Below are 18,988 nucleotides of genomic sequence, written 5' to 3'. Positions count from 1 at the left end.
TTAGACACATCCTATGTTCATTATTGTTCATTGGTTAGGCCTGAGGATCGTTTTGCTCTGATACCACTTTGTAACACCCCCATTTATTCGGGAGCCTTTAGCTAGACATTCCCAAATAAATAGGACCGTTACCATCTCGGTTTCCCGAGGTAGTGAATAACAAAGTATAACAATACCAAAGTACTTTAAATAAAAACTTTAATGATTACATATGTTTTACAATTTTAATCAACTAAAACCTAATATAAAAAAATAAATACATCTCGCAGCGGAAATAAATAAAGTGATAACACATTCTATGTGGTCTAGACTTCTAGGTAGGTTGTCCAAGTCCTCACGCATTCCCATAAGCTCCCAAGTCAGCTAATCATTGGTACCTGTCAAATCTGCTCCCCATAAAACGGTTCACCGCAGGTGTTCACGAATACACAGTCAACCGCGAGGTTGAGTAGGAATAAAACTAAACAACAAGAACATACAATTATCAATCCAATTCAATTCACTTTCATTGCACAACCCCCTGACAACGTGCTCCTTTCCTTTACTTAGCACATCTCCCTTAACAACGTGCTCACATTACTTTGGTACCCCTCCCTTAACAACGTACCGCAAAATGTAATAGTACCCCTCCCTCACAACGTACATATTAACACCCCAGTGTACAAACTCCCTCAACAACGTACAACTGACTGTCGCACAGCTTTTCACAATAACCACATTCCAATCAACGATACAATCCAATTCACCTCATCAATATAACCGACACAAATCAACATAAGTCACCCTTCCAACGTTTACGATGTTATCAACCAACATATACAATATGAATCTCCCTTCCAACAATTACGATTATATCAACCAACAAAATTCACATACGATCAATTCACTTTAACGTAAGTAATCCACCATATCAAACATAGATAATTAAAAGTCGAGTTGAGTAGGATTATCCCTACCTGGCAAGCAATTCCAATTACGCAATCCAAATAAAGAAAGCAAATCCAATCCGATTATAATTCTTCACAATTTCCGTCACCTATATAATAATAACAATTACAACAATTATAATTACTAACTTTATTTATTTATTTATTTATTCCTTTTATTAAATTATTCAAATTAATTATTTATTACAATTATTAAAGATTTATGATAGCTAAAAACCCGATTCAATTATAACCCGAATCTCCCAAAAATAATTAATTAAAAACCCGTCACAAACAACCAAAAACTACCCACTACATGGTTTAGAACCCGTGACCGACACCCCTCATAAAACCCACCAAACCCGACACCACAAACCACCACAGCCACCACCCAAGCCCGACACCAGCAGCCTGCAGTACCCCGACCACCGACAACCACCAACCTCCAGCTCCACCACCACCAGCAACCCAAACACGCACGCCCTAATCCCTACGACACCAACAACACCCACCTGACACCCCTATAAAACACGCTCGTAACCACCACCTAACGCCACCTTCACCGCCACCTACAACCACCAATCAACTCCCCTATCCTCCCTCGACAATAACCACCCAAAACCACCCCAACCCAGACCTCCTACAACCATTAAAAACCCCCTCGAAACAGCCTGCCCAAAACACGAGTCCTTCCCCTGTTTTCGCCACCACCGCCATAAACCGCCACCTTCCACCATTCCGCCACCACCAAAAGGACCGACCACCTTCCCCCATCACAACCCCTCTATACCCAGGTCAAGTCGAGGTCAATTAGGGGTTCAATTACTCATTCTAATCACCCACAACCAACCCGTATAACCCCTCCTGACCAGCCACCTTTAGCCGCCCTAAACGCCACCCTACCACGGTCAATGACGGTCAACAATGGTCAGGTTATAAACTTGGCAGTCCAATGTCGCTATAGGTTCAATTCCGGAGTCCTATGGTGGTCTATATAAGTCATACTATCGATCTAAAGTTGCTTGCATGAAAAGAATATAAACCGCTTTAAGCTGAGTTAATTACCTCAAGTCGACCAATTGATTTTGTTAATTCTTCTTTCTTTCCGCCTCCTAAAGCTTCTTCTTTTTATTTGTGATTTATTTATCAGATTTAAGGTGGTATTTATAGTGTAAGATTTAGAGAATACGAGGCCAATTAGGAAACCATGTAACTTTCCTTATTCTAATTAGTATAGAAATTGTCATTCTAATTATATCATTATTATTTATCATATATTATTAATCCTACCATAACTATGATTTACTCATATAATATTTACTAATTTATTATTGCCATAACTTTATTATTATTATTATAATTATAATTACCTTTATATAATATTATTTCCTTGTTATATTATTATTAATTCCCGATATAAATCCCGATTACTCTAATACCAATTTAATAATTTCGGCCCATACAATAACAACACACGGTCCAATCACTCGATCAACAACTAAGCCCAAAGCACAAATATTAGCCGAACCCAATTCATGACTTGAATTATTAATTTATTATTTAATTAACGTCTTACTTGTATTTATTATTAGAAATGTCATTTAATCACTCATTAAATTACATAAATTATCCTTATAAATTATTATTAAAATACGGAGTATTACAAGATCACACGAAATGTCAAGAGGAAATTGAAACCCTAAAAGACCTACTTCTACATGCTAGAAAGATCCATGATAAGTGGGAAGGTAGCACAAAAGTCCTAAATTTCCTAACCGAACAATCTGACAATAACATAAAGATGGGTTTAGGACATGAGTGCTACAGCCGTAGAGATCACTCTAAATGCAAATCAACACCTTCGGATTTTGATTTCAGAAAAAGGAAGTATGCTGATCTTCCTGAATATCTGATTTGCCGTTACTGTGGTCATACGGGTCACATCCAAATCAATTGTGTCAAAAAGGCTCATGATATACGAAAAAATGCCGACCATGCTAAAACTGTTGACACGGTTGACGAGAATGATGAAACCCCCATTAAGGAACCTAACGAAGAAAGGAACAATAAATTTCGTTGGTTCTATGACATGGCCTTCGACTACAGCAAGAAACCTAGTACCTCACAAAACCCTTGTCGATCTCAACCTAGTAAACCTATTCACAAGGGAAATAGTCATGTAAGACCTAGAGAAATTCCTAGACCAAGAGAAAACCTTAACCCTAGAACTCCTTCCAAACCAAATAAACCAAAGGTTAGAAAAACGGTTATTAGAAGAATTTGGATTCGAAAGGATTTAGTATATAGGGTAACTAATCATAAGGGACCCAACTTAGCTTGGGTACCTAAAAACTGTATCTAATCCTTTCTGCAGGAAGTAGTGAAAGAAAACAATCAATGGTATCTTGATAGTGGATGTTCAAGACACATGACTGGAGACAAGAATCTGTTTCTTTCACTCAAGCCCTTCAATGGAGGAAAAGTAACGTTCGGGGACAACAAAAAGGGAAAAGTTATTGGCGTTGGCAAAATCGGAATTTCTAAGTCTTACGCAATCAGTGATGTTTATCTCGTGGACGGCCTAAAACATAACTTGCTAAGCATATCTCAACTATGCGACAAAGGTAACAAAGTAGTTTTTCATACTGATAGTTGTCGCATTATTATTGAAGGAACTAGCAATGTTATTCTAGAAGGTCACAGGAAAAGAAATGTTTATATGGTAGATTTAAATGTTATGCCTACTAACTCGTTTTCATGCATGAAAGTTACTCTTGATAATCCTTGTTTATGGCATAAATGGTTTGGTCACATTAGTTCACTAACCTTGAACAAACTCAAGAAGTGGGACTTGGTTGAAGGGCTACTTAAGATCAAGTTCGACCAAGAAAAGATGTGTGACACGTGTGCAAGGTGCAAACAAGTAAGATCATCGTTCAAACCGAAAAGAGAAGTAAGCACAAATCAAGCCTTGGAATTAGTACACATGGATTTATGTGGACCAATGAAGGTAAGGAGTAGAGGAGGATCCAGGTACGTCTTTGTTCTTGTAGACGATTACTCAAGGTATGTATTGCCTATCTTTCTTCATTCAAAAGACGAAAATTTTGATGAATTTGATGGTCTTATAAAACATGTTCAAAACAAATATAAGACTAATCTTGTATCTATTCATACGGATCATGGCACCGAGTTTGACAATCATGCTTTCATAGAATATTGTAGAGTTAATGGTGTAGGGCATAACTTTTCTGCACCAAGAACTCCTCAACAAAATGGTGTCGTTGAACGTATGAATAGAACCTTGGAAGATATGGCACATACAATGCTTTTGTGCAGTGGTTTACCTCGTAACTTTTGGGCTGAAGCCATTAGTACTTCTTGCTATATCCATAATCGTGCTATGATTCGACCTATTCTCAAGAAAACCCCCTACGAACTCCTTAGAGGTCGAAAACCTAATATCTCCCATCTTCATTGCTTTGGGAGTAAGTGCTTTGTTCATAATAACGGTAAAAACCGTTTAAGTAAGTTCGATCCTAGGAGTGATGAGGCAATTTTCATAGGATACTCAGATCATAGCAAGGCTTACAAAGTCTTCAATAAGATAACTCTTTGTATTGAAGAAAGTGTCCACGTTATTTTTGATGAAGATAACGTGTTTGATAAGCCTTTACAGGATGAGGAAGAAGACTTGGATGAACCCGACTTCCGTCTTTCAAGAGACGATCCCCCGGAATTGGAATTGGAGGACAATGAGATTGAAGGAACAAGTGATGAACTTGATCGTTCCTCAAAAGATAAAAAGGAGAAAACCAAAGTTATAGTTGATGATACTTTAACATTGACTCAAAATAAGGACTCCCAAACTAATGTTATAGGCGATGTTACTATAACATTGAATCCAAATCAAGGTGTAGAATCCGAGGTTATAATCGGTTCTAATACAACACCCGGATTAGATTCAGGGGGAACTTCCTCCAATTCCGAGCCAAATGAAGTTGGGTCAAGCTCAAATAACGATGATGAACCAAGTACTTCAACAAAGTGGAAATACAAGAGCTCACGCCCCATGGACAATATTCTAGGGAATATCAAGAAGGGTGTTCAAACTAGACGTTCCTTGAATAACTTCTGCTCTTTCTACTCTTTTCTATCCATGATCGAACCAACAAATATAAATGAAGCTCTTGCTGAATCTGATTGGATTATAGCCATGCAAGAAGAGCTACAACAGTTCGAAAGAAACAAGGTTTGGCATTTCGTTCCTAGACCAAAGGATCGATCTGTCATTGGAACAAGGTGGGTTTTTAGGAACAAACTAGATGATGTCGGAGTCATTATCAGAAACAAAGCAAGATTGGTGGTCCAAGCTTATAATCAACAAGAAGAAGTCTTTGTTGAACAACCCCCTAGATTTAAGAATAGTAAATTTGAAGATCACGTCTTCAGATTGGATAAAGCCCTATATGGATTGAAACAAGCACCTAGGGCATGGTACGACAGATTATCCAAGTTTCTACTTGACAGTGGGTTCAGTAGAGGATCCGTTGATAAAACCCTATTTCTAAAATTTGAGGGTTCTGACCTTTTGGTTGTTCAAATTTACGTCGATGACATCATTTTTGGATCGACCAACCGAAGCCTATGCAAGTATTTTTCTGAGTTGATGACCTCCGAGTTCGAGATGAGTATGATGGGAGAATTGAAATTCTTCTTAGGTCTGCAAATACAACAAACCGATGAAGGCATTAAAATCCATCAACAAAAATACATCAAGGAATTGATTCGTAAGTTTGGAATGGAAAAATCTCATGCTATGCCTACTCCAATGGTCAAGAATAAGAAGTTGACATTAGATGAAGACGATAAATCAGTTGATGAAACTACTTACCGAGAAATGATTGGGTCACTGTTATATTTGACCGCAAGTAGACCCGATATTATGTTTAGCGTATACGTTTGTGCGAGATATCAATCATCTCCCAAAGAATCGCATATGACGGCCGTAAAACGAATTTTACGATATTTAATTGGAACGGCTAAGCTGTATTTATGGTATCCGATGGAGTGTAACTTCGATCTAGTCGGTTATTCCGATGTCGACTACGCAGGATGTTCTCTAGATAGAAAAAGCATGTCGGGTGTCGCCACATTTGTCGGACCGTGTATTATTACGTGGGGTTCCAAGAAACAAAATTCGGTTGCCCTCTCAACTGCTGAAGTCGAATATATCGCTGCAGGACTGGTATGTACTCAACTATTATGGCTTAAGCAACAATTACGTGATTATGGTATTGATGTAGGATGTATTCCTATTTTATGTGATAATACTAGTGCAATAATTATTTCTAAAAATCCCGCACAACATTCACGTACCAAACACATTGAAATAAGACACCATTTTATTCGAGACCATGTTGAGAAGGGGAATATAAAACTTGAATTTTGTAGTACTGAAAAACAATGGGCAGACATTTTGACAAAATCGTTAGCTAGAGAACGATTTGAGACTTTACGGTTGGAAATTGGTTTAATCGGTGGTATCTAAGTTTTTATACACGTTCAATTTCTTTATGACTGACTAGTTAAGTTAAGATTGTATGACTGTGTCCGTATATTGCGTTGCATGAATAATTTCGTTTATAGGAATATATTTATCATACATTTCTATATGATATTTAGAATTTAATTGTCTATACAAACTTAATTCCTTATCAAAAAAAATAAGACACACCATATCTTTCATCTTTCCATATCACATACAAATATTCCTAAAATACCTTCCATGTTACACGACTCATCTTTCCTATATACATTCAACTTTCTAAATTTTATCCTTTACCATATTAATTCTATCACCTAACATCTTATACCTACCATAACTCTTATTACTATTTGACACTTGCCATATTTGATAACCACTTGCTATGACCTAGACCTAGACCTACTCCTATAATTACCCCTTCCTTGCGTGTGAACCGTACCACATCCCCCACTTGCATACTTTTTATATTTTCAAACTAATTACCATCATCATCATCACCTCCTTTACACAACCATCACCATCACAATGAATCCTAATCATGCAAAAACCCGATCATCAACCCGCCATCAACAAAGCCGCCACTTTTACAAACCATCATCACCACTACCATCTCATGATCTTAACTCCACTAATTTTCCTTAACCTCAACCAAACCCAACTACGCCCCTGTTTCGTGATCGGGACGAGTCGATGTCCGAGGGAAAAAGACCCCGCCTTTTTAAAGGGAAAAATAAGGTAGTTGTTGATGAAGGTGAAGGTGTTGAGGAACCCGAGGTTATTGTTCGGAACGGTGTTGCTCGTACCTTGCTCCGAGATGTTTCGAAAGCCGCAGCCAAAGAAGGGTTAAATCGTGTTCGGCTAACTCATGACGAAAGCATCCTTGTTTCTCGTGTTTTGAGGTATTCTATTCATGGAGAAAGGTATTATCCGAAATCTTGGTTGATTAATGTTCCCGCTCTTAAGTTCTTTGTTGATTTTCTTGATTTTCAAGGGTGGAGTCACATTAGTCAATTTTCGGGTCCTATTTATCCGGTTGAAGTTGTTCAATTCTTTGATAGTGTGTCGGTTAAGAAGGGAGTCTTGCATGCGTTGGTTAATGGGGTTGATGTGACGGTCTCTGTTTCGGATTTTTGCTCTGCTTTTTCGGTTCCCGATGACGGAATTGAAATTAATCCGAGTCTTGAATGGTCTAATGTGGTCAGTGAAAAGGAGATGTTAGTTAAAAGGTACTTTGAGGAGGTTGGGACGGACGGAGGTAATATTATGGTTCGTCCTCTCTCGGCAAAAATCAAGTTCCTCTTGAATTTTCTTTGGAACACGGTTGTGCCGAGGAGAGGAGGTAGAGATAAAGTTTCGAGTTATGAGGCTATTATAATCTATTCATGGTTGGAGGGAAAAAAAGTGAACTTGGAAAGTCTTGAGTTGCATCGTATCATCCAAACGAGTCTCGCGGTTACCAAGGAAAAATTAAGTACAACAATCGACCTACCATATGGGATGTGGGTGTGTCGGTTGTTAGAAATAAAACAAGGGGTGGGACGGGATAGCTACGGTGTAAGTGCACGGGATTGCATGTTTGATCGGTTGATCAAGCTTATGGGTCTTGCCGTTGATGGACCCGAGTTACTACTTGTCAAGGATGTTGAGAAAAGCCCGGGTGATTCGGGTTTGGGGGCTATGGAGACGAAATTGGAAGGTTTTATGACTGGGTTAATGGAGAAATTTGAGGAGCATTCAACCAACTTGGCTACGGCTTTGTCACATGTTGGACCATCACGGTCTTTGGAGCCGGGTTTGGATGCTTCTCGGGTTTATTCTTGGATGAATGAGGTGGATAAGAGGCTAGAGAGTTTTCAACTGGAATTGAAGGCAATCCGTGGGGAAGTATTCCCACATGGTGACCGTCTTACTTTCCTCACGAGTCAAGGTGGAGCGTTGGTCATGCACGGAAAGGCTTTGGCAAGTGATCAATCGCTTACATTGGAGGCCACGAAAGCTTTATCCTTGAAGGTGCTCAACTTTGAACGGAGTATTCAAACTCTTTCTCAGCTTGTGCAGAGTTCCTTCGATCGTCTCGATGCCTTGGAGCATCGTACTCAGCCCGACTACGTGAACCCTTATAGAACCCGCGATATTTGATTTACCTCTGCCTTACCATATTTAGCCCTTTCTATTTTTAGCTTTCTTTTTCATTTTCTAGTGGTGTGTTTTGCAAACTTATCATTCGGCCCAATTATGGCATGCACTTGTGGATTATGGCCCAAGTGTTTCTCTAAACATGTGTTTCATTCGGCCCATCGGCTTTAAACATGTTTTCTTAAGTTTGTTTGATAATTAATCTTCTAGATGCTTATATTTATGCGTGCTAAATTTGCTCTTTATGACGTTTTATCTCTTGTCTCGTCTTATATTATTCTAGTCATTTTTAATTTGTTCTTCGCTTTTCGATGATGTCAAGAGGGGGAAAGAACGTCTATAATAAGCATCTACCTATGCTTGCTCCTTGTCAAGACCGATTGTCTCTTAAAGTCCTTAAAGTTTCGGTTTTTGATAAATCGTCTTGATCTTGCGTAGATCTTTATTATTTAAGATGACAGTATTATATTGAGGGGGAACTACATACTTAGTCACAATTTTAGGAGGCTTGCCATCATCAAAAAGGGGGAATTTGTTGAACCATATAGCTTATATGTTTATGTTTTGATGATGTCAAGGTGTTTCATATTTTATATACTTGTTGCGCGTAATCGTTTGTCTAAGTGTTTTAGAATCAACTTATCTATTACAAGCAACAAAGGAGATTGTGATGATAGTATAAAGTGTTCAAGCCTCTATTCAAGATCAAACGATATGAAGATTCATTCAAGATTTATGAGAAGACGAAGTCCGTCTAAAAGATTAATCAAGCTTGGATGATGACGTAGCCTATACTCGAAGATCTCCCTGAAGATTAGAATAGTATAGGTGATTATCTCGTAATGATAACCAAGAATGAGTTTCTTGAATTGCTAAAGTTATAGCTTTGTAGCTATAACATTACTAGTAAAAGAGCTCAATGTTATAGCTCTTCTACTATAACATTGAGATGCTGAGTTTATTATACACGATTTATAATGTTTCAAAATTGTTTTGAAAAATTTTTTAAAGTTTATTTTAAAAGTTTTGATGACTGTATTTATATAGTTAAGCCCGGTTTAGTGCGGAGTTCGGTTTTATGTTGAACGTTGACTAGTAGTCTTGTTGGGTCAACTTATGAGTTGGACCATGCTACTAATTAGGGTTTTAACAAAGCCTCTCTTAAAACCTAAATTCTAACCCATATATTGAGCTAGGGTTTGCACGAGTCACGAGGCATATGAGCCGTGATATCTCGTGCAACCTAAGGTGTATTTGGTAAAGATTTTATTCTGAAATAATATCTTTACATATCTTATATATCTTACTCAATATATTTGTTTATGATAAAAGATATTCTTGTTTTAGGAAATCTTATCATATTTAGAATTTATAGTAAAGATAATATTTGAATAGATTATATTCTATCTTTTGGAATATTCTTTATTATCTTTTAAGGTTTTTAAGAAAGAAATAATAGAAGATATGATTTGTTAACATATATCCTTTATTCGGCTATTAGGGTATGTGTAAACCAAGTTGCCCTACTCTTTCCTTCTTATAAATACTTTACTCTTTACAACATCTAAAATACAGACCTTAAGCATAAAAATTGATTTTAATTTTACAAAGCAAACCGTGTGTTTTCAAGCAGAAAAACCGATTTGTTATTTTTGAAAGGTCGTGTGTTTTAAACTCGTATGCTCGTTCTTATTGTTATCATTATAAGATAATAGTGCTTAGTTGATTTCTTTCTCGTTCATTAACGTGAACTATTAGAAGAATCATTAGTGCTTTCTTATTAGCGTAAGTTAGTCACTCGAGTATTTAACGGTACTCATTGAGTTACAACTAGAGTTAGTTGTACGAGTTGGGTTAGTAAATTTGTAATCCGTAGAAAGCTACTAAATTTATTAATCGAGAATAGTGGACGTAGGTTTCGACTTGTGAAACTGAACCACTTCAAAAACCGTGTGTCTCCTCGTTCTTTTGTTCATTTGCATATTTCGTTTTATATTCATTAGTTGATTAGTTAAAGTTTAATCAATAAACTTTAAATAATCAATTACATACGCATAATCGAAAAAGCTTTAAAAAGTTTAAAATCCTCAATTCACCCCCCCCCCCCCCCCTCCTTGAGTATTTTGGATCAATAGACTCTTCACTAGTAAACCCTAATTACCAATTACTCATGTTATCATGCAACTACCATATGGATTATATAATTCATGATAACTAATGCACAAACAAACACCCATATTTTTAAAGCTAAGTAGAGAAACTCTACCTCATACTAATATCCTAGCACTTCAAGTAAGAAAACTAGAAGGACTCCTCAATGAAGTCTCCTCCTACACATATTATGACTAACTATCACAACAACACACACACACTACAACAATAATAATACTAATTAACCCCGACCCTTTAATTAGTCAAAACCCTAATTAAAATATCATAAGACAACATGCTAATTAAACTAGGGTTTACTAATTAAGAATAGAAGAAAAAAAGCAAGAGGGTACTTACATGTGTAAACAAATGAACAAGAACAAGAATTAGGAAAGAAATCTTCACAAGTATGGTGGAAATCTTAAGGATAATATTTGGGAGTATTTTGTGGGATTTTTTGAAGGTGTGAGGATAAGGTTTGGTGAGGAAATAAGGGGAAAACCTGAAGAAAAAAAAAACTTAAAAGAGATAAGGTCCACCTACCATGCTTTCATGCGAAAATAGGGACAGCGACATGTCATTCGATCGAGTGCACGGTGGCACTCGGTCAAGTGCGCCAGCCACTTGGCCGACTGACTCATTCTAGGAGTTGGTGTAAAAGACATGTTGTTACTCGGACCCTCTCTCGGTCGAGTGAGATTCCATTCGGACGAGTACTCGGTGTACTCGGCTGAGTACAGCCTTAGAAATCACGGGTATTACAAGCGCTGTCATATTACTTCCTCCCTCCCTGCATAGGAAAAACGAAAGCAAACAGAAAAACAATCAAAGACACCTCTCTCACGATCAAAATTGTGAGAAAAAGCCTCGAGCGAGAGGAGAAACCCTAAGTGAATTTAGACGAAAACCCTAGGAACCCTAGACATTTACTGTTTTGCTTGTTAATGTTTCTATTTAAATTAGTTGGTTCTATTTAAATTAGTTGTTGAGGTGATTAGTTGAGGTTTTACCAAGGAGATTTGATTGTTAATGTTTTAAATGGGATTTTGGCCAATTGTTGACCCTTGTCTTTCAATGAGAGTTGATTAGGTCCTTAGTTGTCCACCCATTTAGAATACTCGTCAATTTAGTACTATCAAAACACTAACCCTTAGGATGGAATCAAGAGATCTAGGGAAGTTGTAAGTTGTAACCCTCAATCTTTCGATAATAAAATAAAACTCATGTTCCCTATTATCTTCTCGCCTCTTTATTATTATTACAGGTATTAAATTTTTATGGTTCACAACTCTGCTTTACTTCTTAAGTTTCACTCGATTATATGCTCAGAATTACAGGAAATTTAAATAAAAGTTGAATATTTTATACCTAAAATCACCAAAAAAAATTGTAATACAAATATAGTAATAAAAACATCCCAACGAATTTAAATTAAAGTAATAAAAATTCGTACGACCAAGGTGGAAATTACACAAATTTTCCAAATACCAAAATAATAATCACAACTCAATGTGGGTGCGTTAGACACTTCTCATAGAATAAAGAGTTAGTCTGCCTTCAGACAGATTATTTTGGTCAAAAAAAATAAGATGTTTTATAACCACTTGACGGTTAAATGTGACAATTTCTGGAAAATAAGTTATCATAAGCTGTAACAGTGACTGGACCATTGTGGTTACATTAATTAATACTATTATATAAATTCAGAAACCAAGGTACTTCAATGTAATTAAAGAAATCCATAAAAAAATAATTATACTATATAGTTGTAAATCAATATGACCGTGTGATGGACCCGATCAAGGGACTTTAATGTAAATATTATAAAGTTTTGGTTAAAGTATAAATTTAGAAAACGCCAAAATATGGTTATTTTCCTTAAAATAAACATGTCCACTTATGGTATTAATTAGTATCATCATATATAATTTTAAATTAATGTTAATTATTTAACATACACGAATATAATATAAAATAGGTTATAACATGGTTTCCAACTTTTATGAACTATCTAGAATAAATATAATCTAAATTTTAACAATGTTTCAAAATAAGAAATTTTTTCAGTAGGGTTTGAGGGGTTTAAAAACTGGGGAAATTATACTAAAAGTTCACCATATATATAAAGTGATAAGATGTATCCTACCAAGCATATTTTATTTGTTATACTTTTTCTTACGTGTCATCTTATTTAAGAGCAACTTATTTGATTGCAATTATTATGTATTTTGCTCTTAATGTGTGATTAATTAATTGTTACAATTGTGTTTAAATTGTTTGTACCAAAAAACAAAAACAATTGTGTTTAAATTGTGAATCTAATTAATTTTCTCTTCTCAATGTCAGATTAGAAGAATATCAAGCAATAAAGCACGTACACTAGGACGCTCCGTTATAGATATTGAAAGGACTCATATATTACGGTATTATTTTTTTCATCCATACTTCATGTATATATACATATTTCTTTACGTTGGTACAATAGTGTAGAATCCTATAAATTTTAAGGTTTTTATTGTGATCTTTACATGCTAACATACAAATATTTTTCATGTTGTACCGCGCAAAATTGTCGAAAATTCAATGAAAATTAATGCATATATTTAATATATTTATATAAATATGTAACCTTTTAAAACTGTATGGCTAAATAGTAAGAGTAATTATGTTAGTAGTGAAAAGAATTATAGTAACATTAGATATATAATAATTTGTTAGTAATCAGTCATTGAATAGTCAAAGTACCTATATTGCAACGGAGGTAGTGAAAGTAATAGAAGCAACAACAGGAATAGTGAAATTATCAATATTAACGCGGCAATAGTGAAAGTAACAATAATTACGGTGGGAGTAGTGAAAGTAACCATAGTGATAGCAAATGTAATAAAAGTAACAATACTAACAATAAAAGAAAACGATATGATCAATTAGCTAACTAATCGATTTAAGTGAAATATTAATAGCTGGAATAGTGAATTTGTCTCATAATTTATTTTATCGTGATTAAAGATCAATTTATGAGTTATGCAACTTTATAGTAGTTTTATTTAATTGAAATAAATTTTAATGGTAAATAAATAAAGGGACTTCAATGTAAATAAATAAATCTATACAAATTAATTATACTATATAGTTTTAAATCGATAATACCGTGTGATGGACTTAACAAAGGGACCTTAATGTAAATATTATATAGTTTTGGTTGAAATTATAATATAAAGAAGATGCTTAGTAATTTTCCTAAATATTTAGGAGAGACGACTAGAATATGGTGAATTTCCTTAAAATAATTAATTAATAATACTTTTTTAAAAAAAAAAAGCCTAAATATTTAGGAGAAACTAGAAGATTCTGAATTTCCTTAAAAGAATTAATTCTATATTACATATTTTTTTAAAAAAAAAATCCTAAATATTTAGAAGATACTACAAGATGGCGAATTTCACTAAAATAATTAATTAATAATACATCTTTTTTTAATGCATATATGTATTATATTTATATAAATATCTAAGTTTCTTAAAATTGCATGCCTAAGTAGTAAAGGGAATTATGTTAGTAGAGAAAAGAATTGTAGTAACATTGGACACAGTAATATGATAGTAATCACTCATTTGAATTGTAAAAGTAACAATATTAGCAGCGGGAGTAGTGAAAGTAATAGAAGTAACAACGGGAGTAGTGAAATTATCAATATTAATGCGACGGTAGTGAAAGTACAAATAATTACGGCGGGAGCAGTGAAAGTAACATTGATTACGAGGGGAGTAGTGAAATGTTATTACTAATGTTACATTAATTAATAACAGTAAAATATTAATAGTGGGAGTAGTAAATTTGTCTTATAATTCATTCATCGTAATTTTAAGATATATCATAGAAAAATATATTAATGATAAATTTATGAGTTATCTAATATTAAAGTAATTTTATTTAATAAAAAATAAATTTTAATGGTAAGTAGAGGTAGCTCAGGCGAAGCCGGGCACCAATCCTCTATTTACTAAATGAATAGGTGAAACTAGAAATTTTCCCGCTCAAATCACCCTCAACTACAAATTGGGCCTTAATAGTAAAATAGGTTTGGTTATTCTTAAATATTGGGCTTAAATTTTTGTTTATTTTATACAGCTTTTGGCCTACTTTATACTTCTTATTTCTCAATATTTGTAGAGAAAAATATATTACAGTTAAATACATTAGACTACCATATATTTTACATATGCTATATTCCATGATATATGTTAGTTTGTAAGACACTATATATTTTACTCATATTATTATTATTATCACATTTTAAACATAAATATATTTTAATTGTTATATTTAAGAATTTTCTCAATCACAAATATCTTCGATCTCTTATTTGAAAAATACATCGCCGAAATACTAATTAGTGTGATTTTATAAAATACGAAAATCTCCCTAAAATACAACACAAAATACACAATATTTATTAAAATTAGTAAATGTAATGATATTTTGATTTTTCGTATGTAAAATTGTCCTCACGTTTTTCCTTTTCTATCTTAAATAATTAATAGAACACGTCAATAATGTATACTTTAACAGTAAATTTAAAGTGTAATTATTAATAATGCTCGTTTCTCTATATATTACAGTCTAGATCCCGTACAAATGCACTATATTTTAGATTGTAATATATAGAGAAATGAGCATTATCAATAATTACATTTTAAATTTACTGTTAAAGTCTACAATGTTGATGTGTTTTCTTAATTATTAAGATAGAAAAGGGAAAACTTGAGGACAATTTTACATACGAAAAATCAAAATATCATTACATTTTACTAATTTTAATAAATATTGTGTACTTGGTGTTGTATTTTAGGGAGATTTTCGTATTTTATAAAATCACACTAATTAGTATTTCGGCGATGTATTTTTCAAATAAGAGATAGATAATTAGATACAAGTGATTGAGAAAATTCTTTAATATAATTATTAAAATATGTTTATGGTTAAAATGTGATAATAATGATATGAGTAAAATATATAATAATCTTACAAACTGACATATATCATGGAATATAGAATATGTAAAATATATGGTAGTCTAAAGTATTTAAGTGTAATATAGTTCTCTACAAATATTGAGAAATAAGAATTATAAAGAGGGCTGATTTATATCGACGACGTTTTAGTAAATATCGACGACGTTTTTCATAAAAAAGACGATGACTGCCCTTTTGACTTTCTCTCTCTAAAAAAATTTCTCTCAAACTCAACTAAATTAAAAACAAAAAACAACAACAACAACAATAACAACAACAACAACAACAATTAACAATATGTCGGATCTCGATTCAACGGTACGTAAACAACTTAATCATTTGCTTAATTTTTCAAATTTTTTTTTGCGCATCGTTCATTCTATTCGATAGTTGAATTACTTGACGTATTAACTTAGTAGTAGCGAATGTTTGAATTTATTGCGTAATCTAAAAATTGTCCCCCGAAAGATGAACCATGGCCAAAAGTTGGAAACCAACGTTCAGACCATGGTCCAAACGTTGGAAACCAACGTTTGCCACGGACCAAACGAAGGATTTCCACGTTTGGCCAAGGTCCAACAAAGGATTTCCACGTTTGGCCATGGTCCAATGTTGGAATTCTTAGTTTGGCCGTTGTCAAACGTTGGATTTCATTGTTTGGCCTTGGTCAAATGTTGATTTTCATTGTTTGGCCGTGGATTAAAGTTGGTTTTCGTTGTTTGTCCGTGGTTGATTGATAGAAAGTAATGTTTGGCCGCGGTCATTTGTTGGGTCTCCTGTTTTAGGCATGAATTACTCGTTTTTACATGTTTTTCTTTCGTTTTACGCAATTTATGTAGTTTATGAATCCTTTTTATTGTCATACTATAGTCCTTATTGCTTGTAACAGGAATCGTGGGAGGATTTTGGCGAGAATCCAATTTATTACAACCCGTTGTTCGAGACTACTATAGATTTCGAAACGCGTGACGATGCTTTCAATTGGGCTCAGAAAATCGCATTCGAGAATGGGTTTGCTTTGGTTAAAGCAAATAACGAAGCTAAAAATAGGAAAAAGAACGGGTTGTTGGCAAGTTATTTTCGATGTAAAAGACATGGTAAACCAAAAGAATCGGACGATCTTGAAAAGCCAAGGAGGTCGCAGAAGTGTTCATGCAAGTTTCGTATTCGTGCCGTTCAAAATTTCGTGTCTAAAAATGATAAAGAGACGGTGGTGTGGAACATTGTAACCTCCGAGGGTGCTGGACTACACAACCACAACGTAGCCGTTTATAAGGACGGGGATCGGCACTTTGCGGGATTGGACGCGGAAGAGAAGGCATATGTTAGGCAACAAACATTGGCCGGGGTTCTACCGAGGGATATTAAAAATGTTCTTCATTTGAGAACCCCCGAAAAACCTCAACCGTCAAGTACCCAACTATATAATGAAACAAGGAAAATTAGGAAAGAAGTTATGGGTGAAAGAAACACCTCTCAGCAAATGTTAGCTCTAGCGGTGGAAGCGAAATACGTCCACTTCTACGAGATTGATTCCGAGTCAAAAGAGTTGACTCACATTTTCATGGCTCATCCTGAAGCGATTAAGTTGTTCTGGGCTTATCCTTATGTCGTTCTCATGGATTAGACTTATAAAACCAACATTTACAAGAATCCACTCATTGAGATGGTTGGTGTGACACCCACGGGATCTTCCTTCTTAATTGCATGTTCGATGATTCCTACCGGGTCTGACGTGAATTACAAGTGGCTGTTGAGAAAGTTAGAAGCGATTTTAGATGTCACCGGAGTAGCGTCCCCTGCTGTATTTGTCACCGACCGGGAATTGGGTTTGATCAGCGCTCTTGAGCAAGTATTTCCCCGGGCTGAGCATTTATTGTGTAGATGGCATGTTAACAAAGCCATCAATGCAAAAGCCTTGACATCATACAAAACTGAAAGTATGAGGAAATATGTCGTCTCAAATGAAGAAGACGGTTGGTTTAAGGTGATCAATTCAGTTACCGAGGAATCGTTTCAGCGTGCTTGGGTGTGTTTCCAACGTAAGTGGCCGATTATGTCCGATTATGTACGGACAGCTTGGGGTCAACACGCAGGGAAGTTCGTTTTATGCTATACAAACGAGGTCTTACATTTTGGTAACACGGCAACTTCCCGTGTTGAGTCATCACATTCTCTATTGAAGTCTTGGTTGAAGTCAAAGCATCTCACACTTGACTCCATGTGGTCCCGTATCCACGGCATGCTTGAAAGTCAACACTCGAAGATTAAGAAAGAACTCGAAAATGAAATGAGTAAACCAAGGAGAACATCTCGTACTTTCTCCTTATTGCAAGGAAACGTGTTTACTAAGGCCATAGAGTTAATGGAGAAAGAACTTACTAGAGGCCTTGGTTTGGGTATCGGAGTGGACGATCGATGCCGACACGTGAATGGTCTGCATACCAAGACATGTATCCATCAGTACACTCGAAAGGCATATATGCTTTCTTTGACAGGTTTTGGAGGTGTGTGATGGATATCTCGGTCATCCATGTCCTATCGGGCTCTTGCCCGAAGTCCAGCCTGTAAGGCCCGTTCACGGGCCGAGACTCATTCACCGCAATAGGCATCGAGACCGGGAGAGCCTGACGGTACCCAAACTGACGCATGCACCGATCCGGCTGGTACGGCTCTACTATATCAAGATGCCTGATAAAACTCGAGTAAAGCGATACTCTGCAAGCTCCATGAGGACGGTCCCCGTAAGGCAACCATCGGACATGCTCTGGCCTAAGATCGTCCAAACTATGACGATACATCTGAAAAGTATGAGAATCACCCTTACTCCGAGGCAAGGTGGCCCAAGCCTCAACAAGAGGACGGTCCTCAAAAAAGAAACCACCACCGGGTCGGAACCTGGGAAAGTACTCGTATATCCACGCCTGGAGTAACGGTAGACACCCACTAACACCAGTACTATCTCGGCGCGATGCTATCCCTAGCTGTCGGTACAAGTAAGCCAAACAAGTCGCACCCCAAGCATATGAACCAACCCGCTCAAAACTATCAAACAAGGGCAACAACTGAGCGGACACACTATCACCACTCTTATCCATGAAAAGAGTATGACCCAGTAACATCAAGAGGTAAGCCCGTAACGAGTCAGGCTCATTCCCTAGGTAAACAACATTCCTCAAGTCCGATGTTAGTAAACCGCCATTCTTGTAGAG

The 18,988-nt window shown here is 35.6% G+C and overlaps 2 protein-coding genes across 2 annotated transcripts; both read left to right on the top strand.

Moving 5' to 3' along the window:
* The first annotated feature begins 16,073 nt into the window (after positions 1-16,073).
* On the top strand, positions 16,074-17,403 carry LOC141657376 (uncharacterized). The gene is made up of 2 exons (XM_074464585.1): positions 16,074-16,094; positions 16,666-17,403. Exons 1-2 carry the CDS (start codon positions 16,074-16,076, stop codon positions 17,401-17,403), a joined length of 759 nt encoding a protein of 252 aa, XP_074320686.1.
* A 39-nt stretch (positions 17,404-17,442) lies between these two features.
* On the top strand, positions 17,443-17,993 carry LOC141657369 (protein FAR1-RELATED SEQUENCE 5-like). Its single transcript, XM_074464573.1, has 2 exons — positions 17,443-17,818; positions 17,974-17,993. The coding sequence occupies exons 1-2, from the start codon at positions 17,443-17,445 to the stop codon at positions 17,991-17,993; spliced, it is 396 nt and encodes a 131-aa protein (XP_074320674.1).
* Positions 17,994-18,988: the final 995 nt, after the last annotated feature.

This window comes from Silene latifolia, chromosome 1 (assembly GCF_048544455.1).
Source record: "Silene latifolia isolate original U9 population chromosome 1, ASM4854445v1, whole genome shotgun sequence".
NCBI lineage: Eukaryota > Viridiplantae > Streptophyta > Magnoliopsida > Caryophyllales > Caryophyllaceae > Silene > Silene latifolia.
This window is presented reverse-complemented; position numbering and strand designations above follow the sequence as displayed.

Bases quoted from the DNA above. Each gene is read 5' to 3' on its own strand.
- LOC141657376 (XM_074464585.1), top strand. From the start codon at position 16,074: ATGTCGGATCTCGATTCAACG. The intron at 16,095-16,665 runs GTACGTAAACAA...TGCTTGTAACAG, and splicing joins TGTCGGATCTCGATTCAACG to GAATCGTGGGAGGATTTTGG.
- LOC141657369 (XM_074464573.1), top strand. From the start codon at position 17,443: ATGGTTGGTGTGACACCCACGGGATCTTCCTTCTTAATTGCATGTTCG. The intron at 17,819-17,973 runs GTAAGTGGCCGA...TCTTGGTTGAAG, and splicing joins TGCTTGGGTGTGTTTCCAAC to TCAAAGCATCTCACACTTGA.